Genomic DNA, 14,389 nt, shown 5'->3' with positions numbered 1-14,389 from the left:
AGCTGCTCTTTTGTTTACTCCTTTTAATGTCAAAATACATTTGACGCTAAAGTATTTTAAAAAGTGTGATATCAAAATGTGTTGCATATGCATTTAGCAAAGTTTTGCTTCTAGGTTAACTACTGTGAAAGTTGTAGTTATGTTTTAAAGTAAACATCAGTGGGTTTTAATTCAACGTTTCTTCCGTCACAAGATATTTCAAAAGAATGCACGTTGCATACACATCTGTGTATCTAGAAAAGTCGACTAATTGGTTAATGAAGAAATCAACCAGTAAAGTGGTCGATTTTGCAGATACTCGTTAATTGCAGCCCCGTATTGTCCCCCCACGAACCCCGTGTACTGAGGCTGTACGCTCGCTCAACTAGTGGTTGCGCTGTTCCCGAGCGGACGTGAACGCAGCATTGGCCAGGGGCGGGTAGGCGCTAACAGTGCAGTATGGCGGACGATGGAGACAGTTCGAGCGGACCAGTTGACACTAGCGGCGGGCAGGGGGCAGCTGATGAGTCGGACGGGCTCGGCCTCGGCGGGATGTTGCTGAATATCAGTATTTTGGTTCTGGTGGTTGCGGTGTGTCTGTTGGTGTACCGGCGGTGGGGAAGACGACTTGGCTCCGACGCGGCCCAGGGCGACGAGGCCTCGGCGCTTCCCAAGATGAGGAGACGGGACTTCACTCTGGAGCAGTTGCGGGAGTACGACGGACTCCAAAACCCCCGCATCCTGATGGCCGTCAACATGAAGATCTTCGACGTGACAAGCGGCAAAAAGTTTTACGGGAAAGGTGAGCGGGCAGTGGGTAGAACGGCAGTTGACGACTGCTAGAGCTGTGACATGTCCCCGCTTGTAGTGAGTTGTCCTGATCAAGCATTTGGGCGCAAACCGTTGGGGTTAGCTTAGCTAGCTAACGTTAGCTGTTTGGCTTTGTCTATGTTTTTGAATGGGATGCTAGCTGTTAGCTAAGTAGCACGGCTGCCTTGGGTGGCGCGACTGGTGTGATGACATTTAGACACCACTAAACTTTATTTTTATGCACACTAAACCTCTGAAAACCTGTTGTTAAGCACTTCAACCCGGGGAGTAGTTTTGCAGCCTGCTAATGTTAGCCGTTAGCTCGTTGACGTGCACACAAACAAACTCCGCCGTGGCTGTCTGATCTGGAGCCGCCACATGTGTACAGTGTTGGGATTCACTCTACACGCACAGGGGAAAGTGTGCACTAATGTTGCACATTGATCTTTATTGGTAACTGCCAATGTAGAAGCAAGCAGTGTGTATTTGCAATCAACGTGCAGACTTAAAACCATAAATTGCAGCTGATGGAAGAGAGAAGCATCGTATGCGTATTTATTTAAAGGTTCATTTTGTTTTTAACTTCCCAACGCGTCTTTAATTCCATTTTTAAATACATATTTATATAGAAATGCAAGCCTAGCCTCCTCCACATTTTCACTGACCTGGCAGACTCGCCCATCAACTCTGCAGCAAACTATAATTATTCAGACACATTTCCACCAGCCTCATGTGTCACATCTGCTATTCCACACCGCCAGCACTGAGCCAAGTGGGCCCCAGGGTCTGTCCAGCCCGCAAAACTATGACACATGGATTTAGAGGCCGTTGGAAGGGCCATATCTTACATTGTGTCGCTGATGTTCATGGCATTGGACTTAGTCCCCAGGTAGGTAAGTGGATTGATGGGGTACGTGTGTTGACAACAAATAATTCAGAGTTTGCCTCAGTGATCGGTTTTAAGTCTGGTGTGAGTAAAGTTTTTCTTTTTATGCTCAGCGTCTGAAAAGTAAGAATTTGCTGCTTTTTTTAAAAGAGAAAATGTTTGGGGGTTTTGAGAACAAGCAGCTAAATGCATGCGTTTGACATTTCTGACCTAAGTATTAGCCTGTAATAACACCAACCGTTAGCTGCAGCTCTGTGACGCTGGTTGGAGGAGAGTCCAGTAGGAGCTGTCACAAGGTGTCACACATTCAGGTATAGATAGGGCTCAGCAGTTTCCTCCTTTGTTGTAACATTTCGTAATCCTAATTATGTATAGTAATTCCAAAAAAATATCATGACAATATCGTGTTGCCTTGTGATACACTAAGCTTGTTGTCAAATGGGATTAGTGCTTTTTATCTGTAAAATACCTGATCGGTTAGTTATGCAGAGTAACAGCACATCTAATCTTTGAAGCGATAAGGCATCGCAGTGATGTGAACACTGGACTGAGGTTTTTGGTGTTTTCTGTTGCACAATTAAAAGCATAAAACCTGAGGGCCTGCAGAGTTTTCACATGCGGGTCAGATGATGTAGGAGGATGATGAAAGATTTAAAACTTTTAGGGGGGGCGTGGAACAATGTTTGGAAGGTTTATTATAGACTGACTATCACCAGTTTTGAAGGGACTCTTTGTGTCTTTGTGTATGTCAGCTGAGAACAAGCTACGACAAAAACACAAATTCATATAATCTGCTGATTATTTTTCTCAAAACGTCTTCTGAGTGTTTGGGCTGTAAAACACCAGGTAATGGTCAAAGAAATCTTAATATTCCACAATGGGCTGTTGTTCTCGTGGTTTAATTAGCCAATTATTTCTGCAGTCAAGTATATGTGTTTACAAAACTGTCAGAAATAATGGAAGTATGCATATTATTTTCTGTCTGGAGCCGATTAATGTTTCACCATGTTTGCATGAAAATAACAAATTAATAACTGACAGAAAATCCATTGGCATTTTCTAACACTTCAGCACTTGACTAATTGACGAACGTTTGCTGCTGTAATTTAACTCGACTGCAGGTTTCGAGACCATCAAACGCATCCATGCCGTATCACATTTCATGTCACAATATGACTAATATATTTATAAATATTCCCTCTCTAATATAAGCATAGTGATGTGCTTAGTCACAGTCAACGATCCTTTTTTTTTAAAAAAAGAGGAGCATATCCGATCTAGAATTCAGTCACATGACACAAGGGAAACGCAGTGGGTTTACTTGTTGCTTGGCGATGACTGTTGACTTTTTTTTTTCTTGGTAAATCCGTTTGAAACAGTGTGAAATGTTGAAAGTACAGGGTGTCAGTTGAATTTAGGCATAGAAACTCATCTGTGTGTCGTGTTCCCAAAACTCAGACAGCATCTAAAAAAACTGCACTGAGTTCCATTCAGAACAACTGTTAAGCTGTGATGTGGATGATAACACAGGAAACCCTACTAAACACTTATTACTCTGTTATTATCCCTCAGATGGGCCTTACGGCATTTTCGCAGGCCGTGATGCTTCAAGAGGGCTGGCCACTTTCTGCTTGGAAAAAGACGCCCTGAGGGACGAATACGACGACTTGTCAGACCTCACCGCTGTACAGATGGAGAGCGTGAGGGAGTGGGAGATGCAGTTCATGGGTAGGCTTGTTTTCCAGCTCCCACAGAGAAGTGTTTCCAGCAGACAAAACCCTCCTGTGGTATTGATTTGCCTCAGATTTTACAGATGGATCATGTTCATCAGCCGTCCTTCAGTGTCTTCTGTCTGCCTCTGCGGTATATAGTCAGGTCGGATGATACAAAAATGCCAAACAGTGCAGTGCAAAAAGTGTGAAGTAAAACTGACTAGGGTTTTCTGTAGTTGTTAGTTCTTGTAAATTCACTTTTTTTTTTTTTTTTTTTTTTTTTTTTTTTTGTGTGTGTGTTTTTTTAAGTTAGGACAATTTCTGTTGAAAGTACAGAATACAGTAGTATTAGTAGAGAAGTTCCGTTTTTCTTTGTACCCCAGCAAATGGTTAATCTGCCAATTATTTTTTGAATAATTAAATTGGTTTTTAGCCACCAATATATCGTAGAACTGTTAAAAAATTCCCACCACAATTTCTTATTGCCCAGTTGTTGTTGTAGTGTCATTTTTGTCGATAAAAACATCAAAATCTACTTAAATCTTCTTAAAAGCAGCTATACCTGACTTTTTCAGCCACTACAGGGTTTATGGAGTTTCTTGACAAACCTCATATAGATCATTTAGAAACAAATCCATTGTCAGGGAATCCCACCATTGGAAGACCAGTATACGTGTACTTTACAGCTGTAAGCTTAGAAAATATTACAATAAATAGTACAGCATCTCGCAGTATTTTATAGATCAGTAAATAAATTGGGGGACATTTCTGTGAGATGAATCAGTTGTGAAAACACTTGTTAGTTCCAGCCCTACTTACGTTTACTGTCATGTTCGGTTAAGAAAAACCAAAAATATTCACATTTCAAACCACGAAACCAGTGACTTTTTGACATCGTCACTTAAAAAAAGAAGTGGACACTAAAACGTCCGTTTCAGCAGTAAAATCAGGGAATTGTGTTCCTAAAGTTCGGAGTGCATTTGGGATGTTCCATAAACCCAAACTAAAAATATCTCCTTCCGCCACATCTGTTGAAAAGCAGTTAAAACAGGAAACAATGAAACTGAAAGGAAGCCAAAGCCTTGATTGCAGAGACTCCTACATTTTGTTTGGCCACATGAATATTTTGTTCTCAACGTGTGAACGAAACTCTTCTGAAATTCTAAACGTTTACTCGGTTCCGGCTTAGCTCAAATCCAGTGTTTGATTTGAGCATGGGGCTAGAGTTGATTTCTATCTCTGGCATCTAATTTTGGATTGAAACCCTTCAAGTAATGTCGGGCCTCGGATTACTTCAATGACACGTCTCTGGAGACGTGCTGTAAGTACAGTTGGTGCACAGAACACAATTACAGCTGGGAGGCTTTCGAAGTTGGTGACAGATTAAATCATGATGGTCGATGTCAGTAAATTACTCGCAGCATTGTTGTTTATCACGCCGGCAGCTCTGAGAGTTCGTCTCTGATGTTGGGGGCAAACCTACTGGGTGAAGAAAGATGAGCTAAATGAAACCGGTTGGTAATTAATAAATTGGTGAATTGAACAGAATTGTGCAACTCTGATTATATTCTGCGAAGGTCAATTATCTGCTGGTTTTAGCTTCTCACGTCAGAGTTTTAATTACATTTTCTTTAGAATTCAAGCTGTGTTTTAATTCAGTGAGAAAATAACCTAATTTCAGTGTTTGGATTATGAAGCTCCTGGAAAAATAAGGTGTGTCAGAAAATATTATAGATTATATTACAGCTGTTATTTGACCGTGTCAGACACATATTTAATTTATTTAATGTAGGTCGATAAGTGTCTAAACGAAATGTTAAAAGACTCGGATGGGGTCCAGCTAGAACATTGAAACAGTGACGTGCACGGAGTGCATTGGTGAGATTTATGGACAAGCACCAAACCATATTTGATGAAGTGGCCACTCTCCTGCACTTGAAGTTTAATTTCATGGGAGCTGGGTGCACCCTGCCTCCCGCCCAGGGACAGCTGGGACAGGCTCCAGCCTTGATTAACTTTTGAAAGCTACCGTTGCCAAAAATCTCTGTGTTGCTCCACTCACTACATTTCATGATTCACTTCCATTTGGTCTCTTTTTACTGAAATGTCTTGCAGAAAAATATGATTATGTTGGGAGGTTGCTGAAGCCCGGAGACGAGCCGTCGGAGTACACGGATGAGGAGGACATCAAAGACCACCTGAAACATGACTGAGCAGTTCCATCTCATCGACCAAAGCCAGGAGCCCCAAACAGCTGCAACAGACCACCCCACCCCCCACCCCCACACCCCCCACTTCCCAAACTCTTCATCTCTTGAATCTGTGCAGTGCCATGGCTGTTCCGTGAGGGCAGGACTCAAGTCCCCCCCCTCTCTCTTCATTCTGAGAAGATTACCACCAACAAAAAAACAAATGGAAATGAGGGGCTTTTCTTCTTCTTCTTTTTTTTTTTTTTTTTTTTTTTTAAAGACAGCGTCTGGGGGAGGGGGCCACGGGGTTGTCCCATTAGATGTATTTGAACCAAAACACAAAATGTTTTAGTCATTTCCAGGGGGTGGACGTGTGGTCACTGTGGTCGCCGCTGAGTGCTGGGTAGAGGTTGGTCAGACGTGGTCAGAGAAACGCACTGGTCAAAGATGGTCAAGTGGATCGGGATGGGGGAGCAGATATTTGTCTCTTTTTACCTTTTGTTTTGTCACATTGCAACTGAAGATGCTTCAGCTTTGAACAGATTATCAATCAGTTCTGGGAAACTTTTGTTTGTGTTTTTTGTTCGATACCCCCCCACCCACCCACTCGTTGGGCAGCAGGGCAATGCTGTTGGCAGGCATCACACTTTCTTGTTGCATTTGTAGTGAATGCACTACTAGTTTTCTTTGTTTGTCACCATGTGATTGTAGTTGTTGAGTAGCATTGAGGATGGGAGGGAGGGACGGGTTTGAAGTGTGTGGGTGGTGGGGGGGTGGGAGTCAAAGGTCCTCGCCAAATGACACCTGTTTTGAATCACACCAGACGGACTGAATCACTGATTGGGAAAACAAAGGGAAGGTGATAAAAAGACAGTCCTAATCAAACGACGCAATTGTTTACATGCCTCACAAGCCAGCTGTACGTCTGTAGATTCCCCCTGAAAATGGTCCAAGTATTAATTGTGCCTTATTTTGTTTGTTAAGTCAGTCCTGATCGGTGTAATGGAGGAGGTGAGTGGAGGGACGTAGGTGTCCGTTTTTCCTAGACTCAGTTCCCCAGACTTCAAAGAAGGCATACGTTCTGTCAGTCGTTCACGCACAGACTATAATATTTCCCCACATTGTAAATAGACCATACAAATTACTCAGTGTTACTGCCATATTTATGTAGTCGATGAACTCCATATATGTATAATGCTGTGTCGTATTGGCCAAAACCCCCATTGTTTGTGTTTTTTTTTTTTGTTTTTTTTTTTTTTCCTTTTTGTTTGTTGGTTTTTTTCCCCCCCTTTTCTTTCAGTTCTGAACTTATTTTTAAATGTGGGTGAATTTCCCCCTCAACAAAAAATAGCATTACAAAGTGCTGCAGGGCGGGACCGGGAGCTATTCTTGCAAATCCTTTTCGGAGACGTTGCTTATCCTGTAAATATATCTATCATTTTATCAAAGCATGTGCAACAACAAAGTGAGCTATGCCGAATTCCCACCACGTCGTGTATTTAAATGTTGGGTGTGTGTGTGTGTGTGCGTGTGTGACAGAGGCAGGAAGGGATTTGTTCATGCATAATAAATCAATTTGGTTAATAATTGAAGATTTCTGTAATTTATTTGCTTTAAGAGACCAGCGATTGAAACCCTACAAAGAAAATTTCATAGCTCATTAAAAAGTTTACAGGTATGTATCATTCCTGCTTTTCCACAATGAGGCTTTAGAGAAGCACTGCCGGCATTGATGCTGTGGGAAGTGTAAAGTTGGAGGAGAAGCAAATAAATGGAAGTCATCGTCATAGTGATTATTACTTTTTCTGTAGGCCTGCAGTGTTTTCTGGTATCTTAAAACATTTGGTAATTAACAGTCTCAAACAAGCACAAAAAATGATGCAGAGCATTTGATAATGGGAATGAGCTGAAATGCCAGTCGCATCATGGCGAAACAAATGATGGTGGATGAATGCGGATAACACAACAAACTGAAAAATGAAATGTTGAAGCAAACACTTTTTGTGTTTGAGGCTATTAATAGTAACTTTCTTAAAATTTCCATTGTAGTAGTAAGATATTATTGATGAGCTTATATGTCCCCAAATGGGAAGTGTAGGGTCGTAAAGGGAGGAAACAAAAAGGGCAATTTTATTTACCACATAATGTATGTTATTTTTATAAATAATTTTAAAAAGCTAAATATTTCCTATTCTTCATTAATGGGAGCATTGAATCTAATATATTGGGAAAACTATATGCACATATGAATGTGTATCACTAAAATACCAAGGTAGCATTAAAATAAAATCTAAAGATTTTTTTCTGCCTTAGCACGTGAGACCACGGGATGTGCTTTAGATAACAGGTAGTCATATTTTGAGGGGAATATTGAAATTGAATATTGTTCTGTGCGAGTATGTGGTATTAGTTGTAAATAGTAAAATAATACATAGACAGAAATACAATACTGCAGAAATGAATAAAAAAAATTGGTAAATGGATAAATTATTACAAGTGGGGAAAAAAGTGCAGAAATCCGCTTTGTTGGTATCTTTTACTAATGTTTTCCGTCTTTTTGTTTATGATGTCCTTTATTATTGCGGCCAACCGCAGCTCAACAGCGCCTCCTTTGGTGCCCCGGTTGATCCCGGAAGTGCACCGACACACTTCAGGATCCGTGTGTGTGTGTGTGTTTCCTTCAGACTATCCCCGCTGTGTTAGAGCGTCTCCACAGCGCTTTACGACCCGGAGCAGCGCTGCTTGTCACCCGCCGATGTTGCGCCGACATCTTGGCTGAAACCAAAACTCGCAATTCACCCCCGGATTCTATCTGCCTCACAGCCGAGCATCGGCTCAACTCAGCCGCTGCTTTCCAGGCGACAAAACCGGGTGAGCGTCGATCCAAAGAGGCGCATCCACATTGAAACACAGACAGTGACGTTGGACCGGCTGTGTTTTGGTTCGTGTCCCCGTCCGCAGGGCTGTGATGGCCGAGCACATGTCCCAGAGCGAGCTGGACTATCCGTTCCGACTCCTGGAGTATGTCAACGGCTTCCGAGTGTCAAAGGTAACGGTGTTAGTGTCCGTCCGTCCGGTCTGAGCCAACATGTGGCTCCATCATTGTTGGTCGGGTTTTGGAAAATGTGTGTTTTGGCTCAGCAGCCAGTGTCTTCATTATCTGCATCCTTTCTTTTGCTAAATGTGTTTTTGTCCTGTAAATTGTGCTATTGGACTTTAAACTGTCCACACTGTTTTATTCCCCGCGAAGCCCCTTGTAAACCTGCTTTGTCCCTTTATTGTTGTTATTGTTATTATTATTAATAGTAGTAGGGATAATCAGATGTGGAGGAAGTACACAGAAGTATGCAGAAAAGTACGTGTTTTTACAGAAAATAAACAAGTTGCAGTTACTCCATAAAGAAAGCTGTGTATTTGAAATAGTACTGAATTTGATGCAGTTCATAAAATAAATGTAGTATTCCAGATGTTTTTAGTGTATATCGAAAGTTTTTGGCATGAACATGAAAACCAAATACAAATATCTAAAAATAAAAGTTAATGGTACCAAGCGACTTAGTGTGGAACGAGAGCAGCACAGTTAGTAACGTTAGAGCAGATTTTAACCAATTTATGTACTGACACATAACCAGGTCCTAATAATACATCATAATGTATTAATACATTTTGTATGAAGAATATACATCTGCAAAAAGTTAGCAGTAACTGACACTCTGTATTACACGTATGGGAGTAAAAGTACAATATCTTTCCCTGAATTGTAGTGAAGTAAAAGTAAAAGTAGCCTTAAATGGAAATAATCCAGTAAAGAACAAGTACTGCAAAATTGTACCCAAGTGTAGTACTTGAGGAAATGTACTTAGTTACTTACTACAGAGGAAAAGTCAGAGGGTCATTTCAGGTGTTGCAGACTCTCCTGAACGAGCCACAGGTATCTGTGGAAACACCTCATGATCTGTCCAACAGTTAAGGTTTTCCAGTCTGGACAACTTTGCTCCTGCTGTGAGCCAGGCTGCTGATTTGACCGCACTGCGTGTTTCACGCCTTCAGGCGATATTTTCGGCCTGTGAGCTGGGAGTGTTTGACCTCCTGCTGAAGTCCCAGGAGCCTCTGAGTGCCGAGCGCGTGGCCCGGGAGCTGAGCGCCAACGTGGACGGGACGGAGAGGCTGCTGGACGCCCTGGTGGGCCTCGAAATCCTGGAGGTGGAGACCACGGATGGAAAAGGTGAGGACGAGGAAGTGACGGCGCCTGAAAGAAGGAGCCACTGCATTAGCTTTGGTTTATCAATATATATATGGCCAAAGGTATGTGGACACAAATATTAGAACTGTGTGCGACTGTTTACCATCTGCTTTCATAACTCAGTAAATATCCTCCATAGAAGTGAAAGTACTTACCTAAAAAAGTGCTCTGACAAATAGAACTTGAAATTTGTTACTCAAGTTGAATGAAGTTCTGTCCATATGGGCTCAAACGTGTATTTTGTCTGTTTGTTCTTGACCTTGGAAGACTTTTTGTTTTTAATAAACTACAACCCCAATTCAAAAAAGTTGGTATGATGTGAAAAACGTATATTATAGAACATAAAGAACTTATTCAAATTCTCCACTTATTTATATTTATATAATTACTTTTCAAATTCTCCTCCATTCGTTTTGGATTTATGGCAGTTACTTTTCCAGCCTTTTGTTGCCCCTGCCACATCCTCCCAACTCTTTTTGAATTGGGCTTGTAAATCTCACCTCAGAACCCTCTTGGTAGTTGTTCTGGTGTGATTTTCTTTTGGAAAAACAGCTTTGTACAGCAGCACTGATGTGGCCAACCTTTACCTGGCCAAAGGCAGCAGCAAGTCTCTCCACGACATGATCATCTACCAATCCCAAACCATCTACCCACTGTGGAACAACCTGCTGGATGCCGTCAGGTTAGTGAGTTCAAACGGAGACACCATGCATCTGCAACATGGCTTAAGTTTAAAATCAATTAACATCTTCTCCACAAGTTCAAACAGTGTTTTTTTTTTTTTTTTCCCACACAGGGAGGGAAAGAATCAAAATGAAAAGACCTTCGGCCATTTGCCAGAGGATTTTTTCCAAGTTATTTACAGGTTGGTGTTGATTTTGCTTCTTCGGGTGCTTGTTTATGTCATTTTATGAACGTGCAGCATTAAAATGTACGTGGTTTTTGCGCCTCCCAGGTCGGAGGAGGAGATGCTGAAATTCATGGGTCTGATGAACAACTCGTGGATTCTCGACGGACATGACATCGCAACAGCGTTCAGCCTCTCCTGCTTCCAGACGATAGTAGATCTCGGAGGTCAGAGGCTGTGAACTTACTGTTGACACTCACCGGCATCAGTATTGTTCATGTCAAATGTGCTTTATGTTCGTACACATCTGTGTCTCCATCATGTTAATTAATATGCAGTGTGTCAGACCTTAACACCCCCTTTATTGGCTGTTCTGACATCTCTCTGTCTGAGTAACTCCCAGGCTGCACTGGTGCTTTAGCCCGTGAGATGGCAAAGGTGTATCCATCCTCCTCCGTCACAGTGTTTGACCTCCCGCAGGTGGTAGAAACGGCCCGGAAACATTTCTCTCAGGAGAACGATGCGGTTGCCTTCCAAACCGGTGAGACTTCTGCCGCTTTGCATGAAGATTTACTGGGTGATCACTTTACGAATTAACCGCAACTCTGCACAAAAGTCACAGGTAGATTATCAAAGCAAGAGTAAGTACTGTAAGTACTGGATGTAAGTTAGATAGTATCTGCTCATACTCTAACTGTATATATTGTATGCACTTGTAATTAGTATACTCGAATAGTGTGTCAGTGGTTATTTGCAACAGGGTGTGGCCCTGGGAACTGCCAGTTTATTAGGAACACCTGCTAGAACTAGCTCATTCTTTATTTAAGAGGCACTGCACCCTAAATTATATATACAGTATTTTAACTGTACACAAGACTACACACAGCTTCTATCAGCCTTTTCCTCTGGCCCCTCATTAGTAGTACCACCGACCTACTGTAGACCGGACTTTGGGGAATATTTCATACGCATATGTGGTAAAAAAAACAGGCGTCAGGGAAGCTAATAGCACGTTTTCTGTCGTGCTATTTAGTCCATTTAGTAGCTGTTATGCAGCTTATGACTGTATCAGCAGATGCATTTAACCAGGCTGTGATGACGTTTTCATTTTCCAGGACATTTTTTTCTCAGCCCTTCTACTCTCATGTTTGAAAAACGTCATCTGCAGATGACTTGAAAGCTCCAGAACAGCTACCAAAGCTACTCTGAATCTCAGCTTTAGAGCACTGTTGATTCGTCTGTGTAGTCACAGTGGGAGAACTGTAGCCGTCGAAACGAACACTAAGTTGACAACCTTGTAACCTTCCTGACTAGACATTCTTTGCAGGTCTGTATTAAATTCAGCTCAACTAAACCAGAGCTGACTATACATTTAAAAGCTCTCGTGTTTTCTCTCATCCTGTCTTCAGGTGACTTCTTCAGTGGTGAACTCCCTGATGCCGACCTCTACGTGCTGGCAAGAGTCATCCACGACTGGCCTGAAGAGAAGTGCCTGCCACTGCTGAAAAAGATCTACGATACCTGTAAACCAGGTACATTGAAGAATGTGAACAGTATATACACATCATACACGTTTGCATGGGTTCTCAAAATTATAGCTAAACGTCCGCCTGATCTCAAATCTACGATGCATTTAATCACTCACCATCTTCTCCTGTACCTACCTTTATAGTGACACATACCAAACCCCCGCTCCTGTGTTCATTACACACATCCTCTGTTGAATTCACTACCTTTGTTCGTGCTTCCTATAGGTGGCGGCACACTGGTGGTGGAAGCCATGCTGTTTGAGAACAGGCGAGGCCCCGTCATGGCTCAGATATTCTCCCTGAACATGCTGGTGCAGACCGAGGGCCGGGAGCGGCCCCCATCTGAGTACGTCCACATGCTCAACGAGGCCGGCTTTCAAAACGTCCAGGTTTGCCGAACCGGCAAGTCCTACGACGCCATCTTGGCCATCAAATGAGGGAGGCGTTCACCAGAAGTCTGGGAAAGAAATGAGAGTAGAACATTTTTAAGCTTTTTAAAAAGTTAAGACAGGAACACAAAACACTAGGCTACGCTGGAATGATAGTTCAGTCTCCCCTTTAATGCTGCGGCCGTCCCCCTGTGACCTTTTCAGACGTGGTGTTTGTACAGTTCGGCTTGTTTTTCAAAAATCACATTGACGTTGCTGCTGCATTACACGTTTAATCACTAATCGCCTGTATAAGTAACGGTTAGAAATATTTGCTTCCCCTTATTTAAGAATATCCAAAAGAAATTAAATAACACACTTGTCCAGAGTTTAATGTGAATAATGTAAACAGTAGATCTGAAGGCACAGTGAGCACCCAGTTAGCTTAACCAACTGGTGGGAAGGTGCCAGTCTGGCTCTGTCCAAAGGTAACAACATCTTCTTAACAGCACTTCTGAATCTCCTATTTTCATATATTGTTTTATTAATCAGCACAATGATATAAACATGAAAAACTGTGGATTCATGGGGATTATTTTTCCTCCATACTCCACTCATATTGAACTGACAGATGTGAGCTGATCCATCTTCTCAAAACTGCTCATAACTGCTCACGCCAGTTATTTCTTTTTTTTGTAATAAATGCAATGATGGTTCTCTAGTCCCTTTCATAGTCCCTATGATATCTAATATTTCTGGAGTATCGTGTAGGTGTATTTCAAAACTTTCAAACCAGTTTGACAGATTTGAACTTTTCATAACTATCCAGTAAAAAACTGTTTCAATATTCAATATTACAGTATAGTTTATTACTGTTTTTGGGTTATTTGCTTCAGGCACAACCACATCCTACAGCACTTCTGTACATAATTCTGTACATAATTAGAATTAATAAAGCCTGCAAGAAAGAAAGGGTCAAATTTAATTTAAAGGTCAGTGAGGCAATTTAACTGCCATGATGAGTGTCCCAAGGAATATATGTTCAGTTTTGCATCACTCTGATCTCTTTGATGGCTTCATGTAGGTGTAGTTGGCTGTTAAAGGTTTTATTTATCTGTTTTGGGAAGAAGCAGATTCAGTTTGTGTGCATGGATTTATTTTCATTGCTGTCTGTTACACGAGCAAAATAGTAAGAAATCAAACCAAAGCACTGCAAAGAAAAAGTGATTTTTGAGCTGAAGAAAAAAGAAGACTGTGTTGTGATGTTATGTGATGTGTGTGTGTGTTTCCTTTGCTGTTGTCTGTGATAAGTTCAGGTTGCAGGACTCAGCAGGACTTCACCATAATCTCACTTCGCCTCCATCATTCACCTACTGCTGCTACAAAGTTGTCATTTCTTTTTTCTCCCTCAGTCACAGTGTATTAAAATGGTTGAATACGAAATTTACTGCCGTTCAAAACAGTTTGGTGCATTTTATTGTTTTATTCGTTTAAATAATGTTGTCTTACACCAGAAGTCAGTTTACTGCTGCAGTAGTAGATCACAGTGTTAGTGAAGCATTGATGATGTAGCTTTAGTTGAGGATATATTTATTTTATTTCTTTTTTTTTTTTGAGTTGTGCAACAGAAACTTACTGTATGAAAACTGAACCATAAGCTTGTTTTCTGTCTTGTGCTCATTTCTCTGAACACGCAGACAGCTTGCATCCTTCATATTAACTCACACAGACGCATGTTGTTTCATCACTATTAAAAGCTATGCACATATATTCCTCCTTGACTTGTGTTGTAGCAGTTTTCCATGGGATGGGAAAAAAAAGTCTTG

The 14,389-nt window shown here is 41.6% G+C and overlaps 2 protein-coding genes across 3 annotated transcripts; both read left to right on the top strand.

Moving 5' to 3' along the window:
• The first annotated feature begins 397 nt into the window (after positions 1-397).
• Positions 398-7,163, top strand: pgrmc2 (progesterone receptor membrane component 2). The gene is made up of 3 exons (XM_067479629.1): positions 398-781; positions 3,248-3,403; positions 5,503-7,163. Exons 1-3 carry the CDS (start codon positions 439-441, stop codon positions 5,598-5,600), a joined length of 597 nt encoding a protein of 198 aa, XP_067335730.1. The 5' UTR covers positions 398-438; the 3' UTR covers positions 5,601-7,163.
• asmt2 (acetylserotonin O-methyltransferase 2) lies at positions 7,111-14,331 on the top strand. Of its 2 annotated transcripts, XM_067479627.1 has the most exons (9): positions 7,111-7,251; positions 8,172-8,625; positions 9,627-9,801; positions 10,372-10,501; positions 10,616-10,684; positions 10,775-10,893; positions 11,070-11,207; positions 12,076-12,198; positions 12,421-14,331. In XM_067479627.1, exons 2-9 carry the CDS (start codon positions 8,545-8,547, stop codon positions 12,630-12,632), a joined length of 1,047 nt encoding a protein of 348 aa, XP_067335728.1. In that variant the 5' UTR covers positions 7,111-7,251; positions 8,172-8,544; the 3' UTR covers positions 12,633-14,331. The 2 variants fall into 2 exon arrangements, with proteins under 2 accessions (XP_067335728.1, XP_067335729.1); XM_067479628.1 differs by lacking the exons at positions 7,111-7,251; positions 11,070-11,207 and having other exon boundaries at positions 7,317-8,625.
• The last annotated feature ends 58 nt before the right edge of the window (positions 14,332-14,389 follow it).

The sequence above is a fragment of the Channa argus genome, chromosome 16 (genome assembly GCF_033026475.1).
Source record: "Channa argus isolate prfri chromosome 16, Channa argus male v1.0, whole genome shotgun sequence".
NCBI classification, from domain to species: domain Eukaryota; kingdom Metazoa; phylum Chordata; class Actinopteri; order Anabantiformes; family Channidae; genus Channa; species Channa argus.
Note: the sequence above shows the minus strand (reverse complement) of the source record. Positions and strands in the feature narration are given on the sequence as shown.

Coding starts and splice junctions, on each gene's coding strand:
- pgrmc2 (XM_067479629.1), top strand. CDS start 439: ATGGCGGACGATGGAGACAGTTCGAGCGGACCAGTTGACACTAGCGGC. Junction 782..3,247: donor CAAAAAGTTTTACGGGAAAG/GTGAGCGGGCAG, acceptor ATTATCCCTCAG/ATGGGCCTTACGGCATTTTC. Junction 3,404..5,502: donor GTGGGAGATGCAGTTCATGG/GTAGGCTTGTTT, acceptor AATGTCTTGCAG/AAAAATATGATTATGTTGGG.
- asmt2 (XM_067479627.1), top strand. CDS start 8,545: ATGGCCGAGCACATGTCCCAGAGCGAGCTGGACTATCCGTTCCGACTC. Junction 10,894..11,069: donor GACGATAGTAGATCTCGGAG/GTCAGAGGCTGT, acceptor AGTAACTCCCAG/GCTGCACTGGTGCTTTAGCC. Junction 11,208..12,075: donor TGCGGTTGCCTTCCAAACCG/GTGAGACTTCTG, acceptor TCCTGTCTTCAG/GTGACTTCTTCAGTGGTGAA.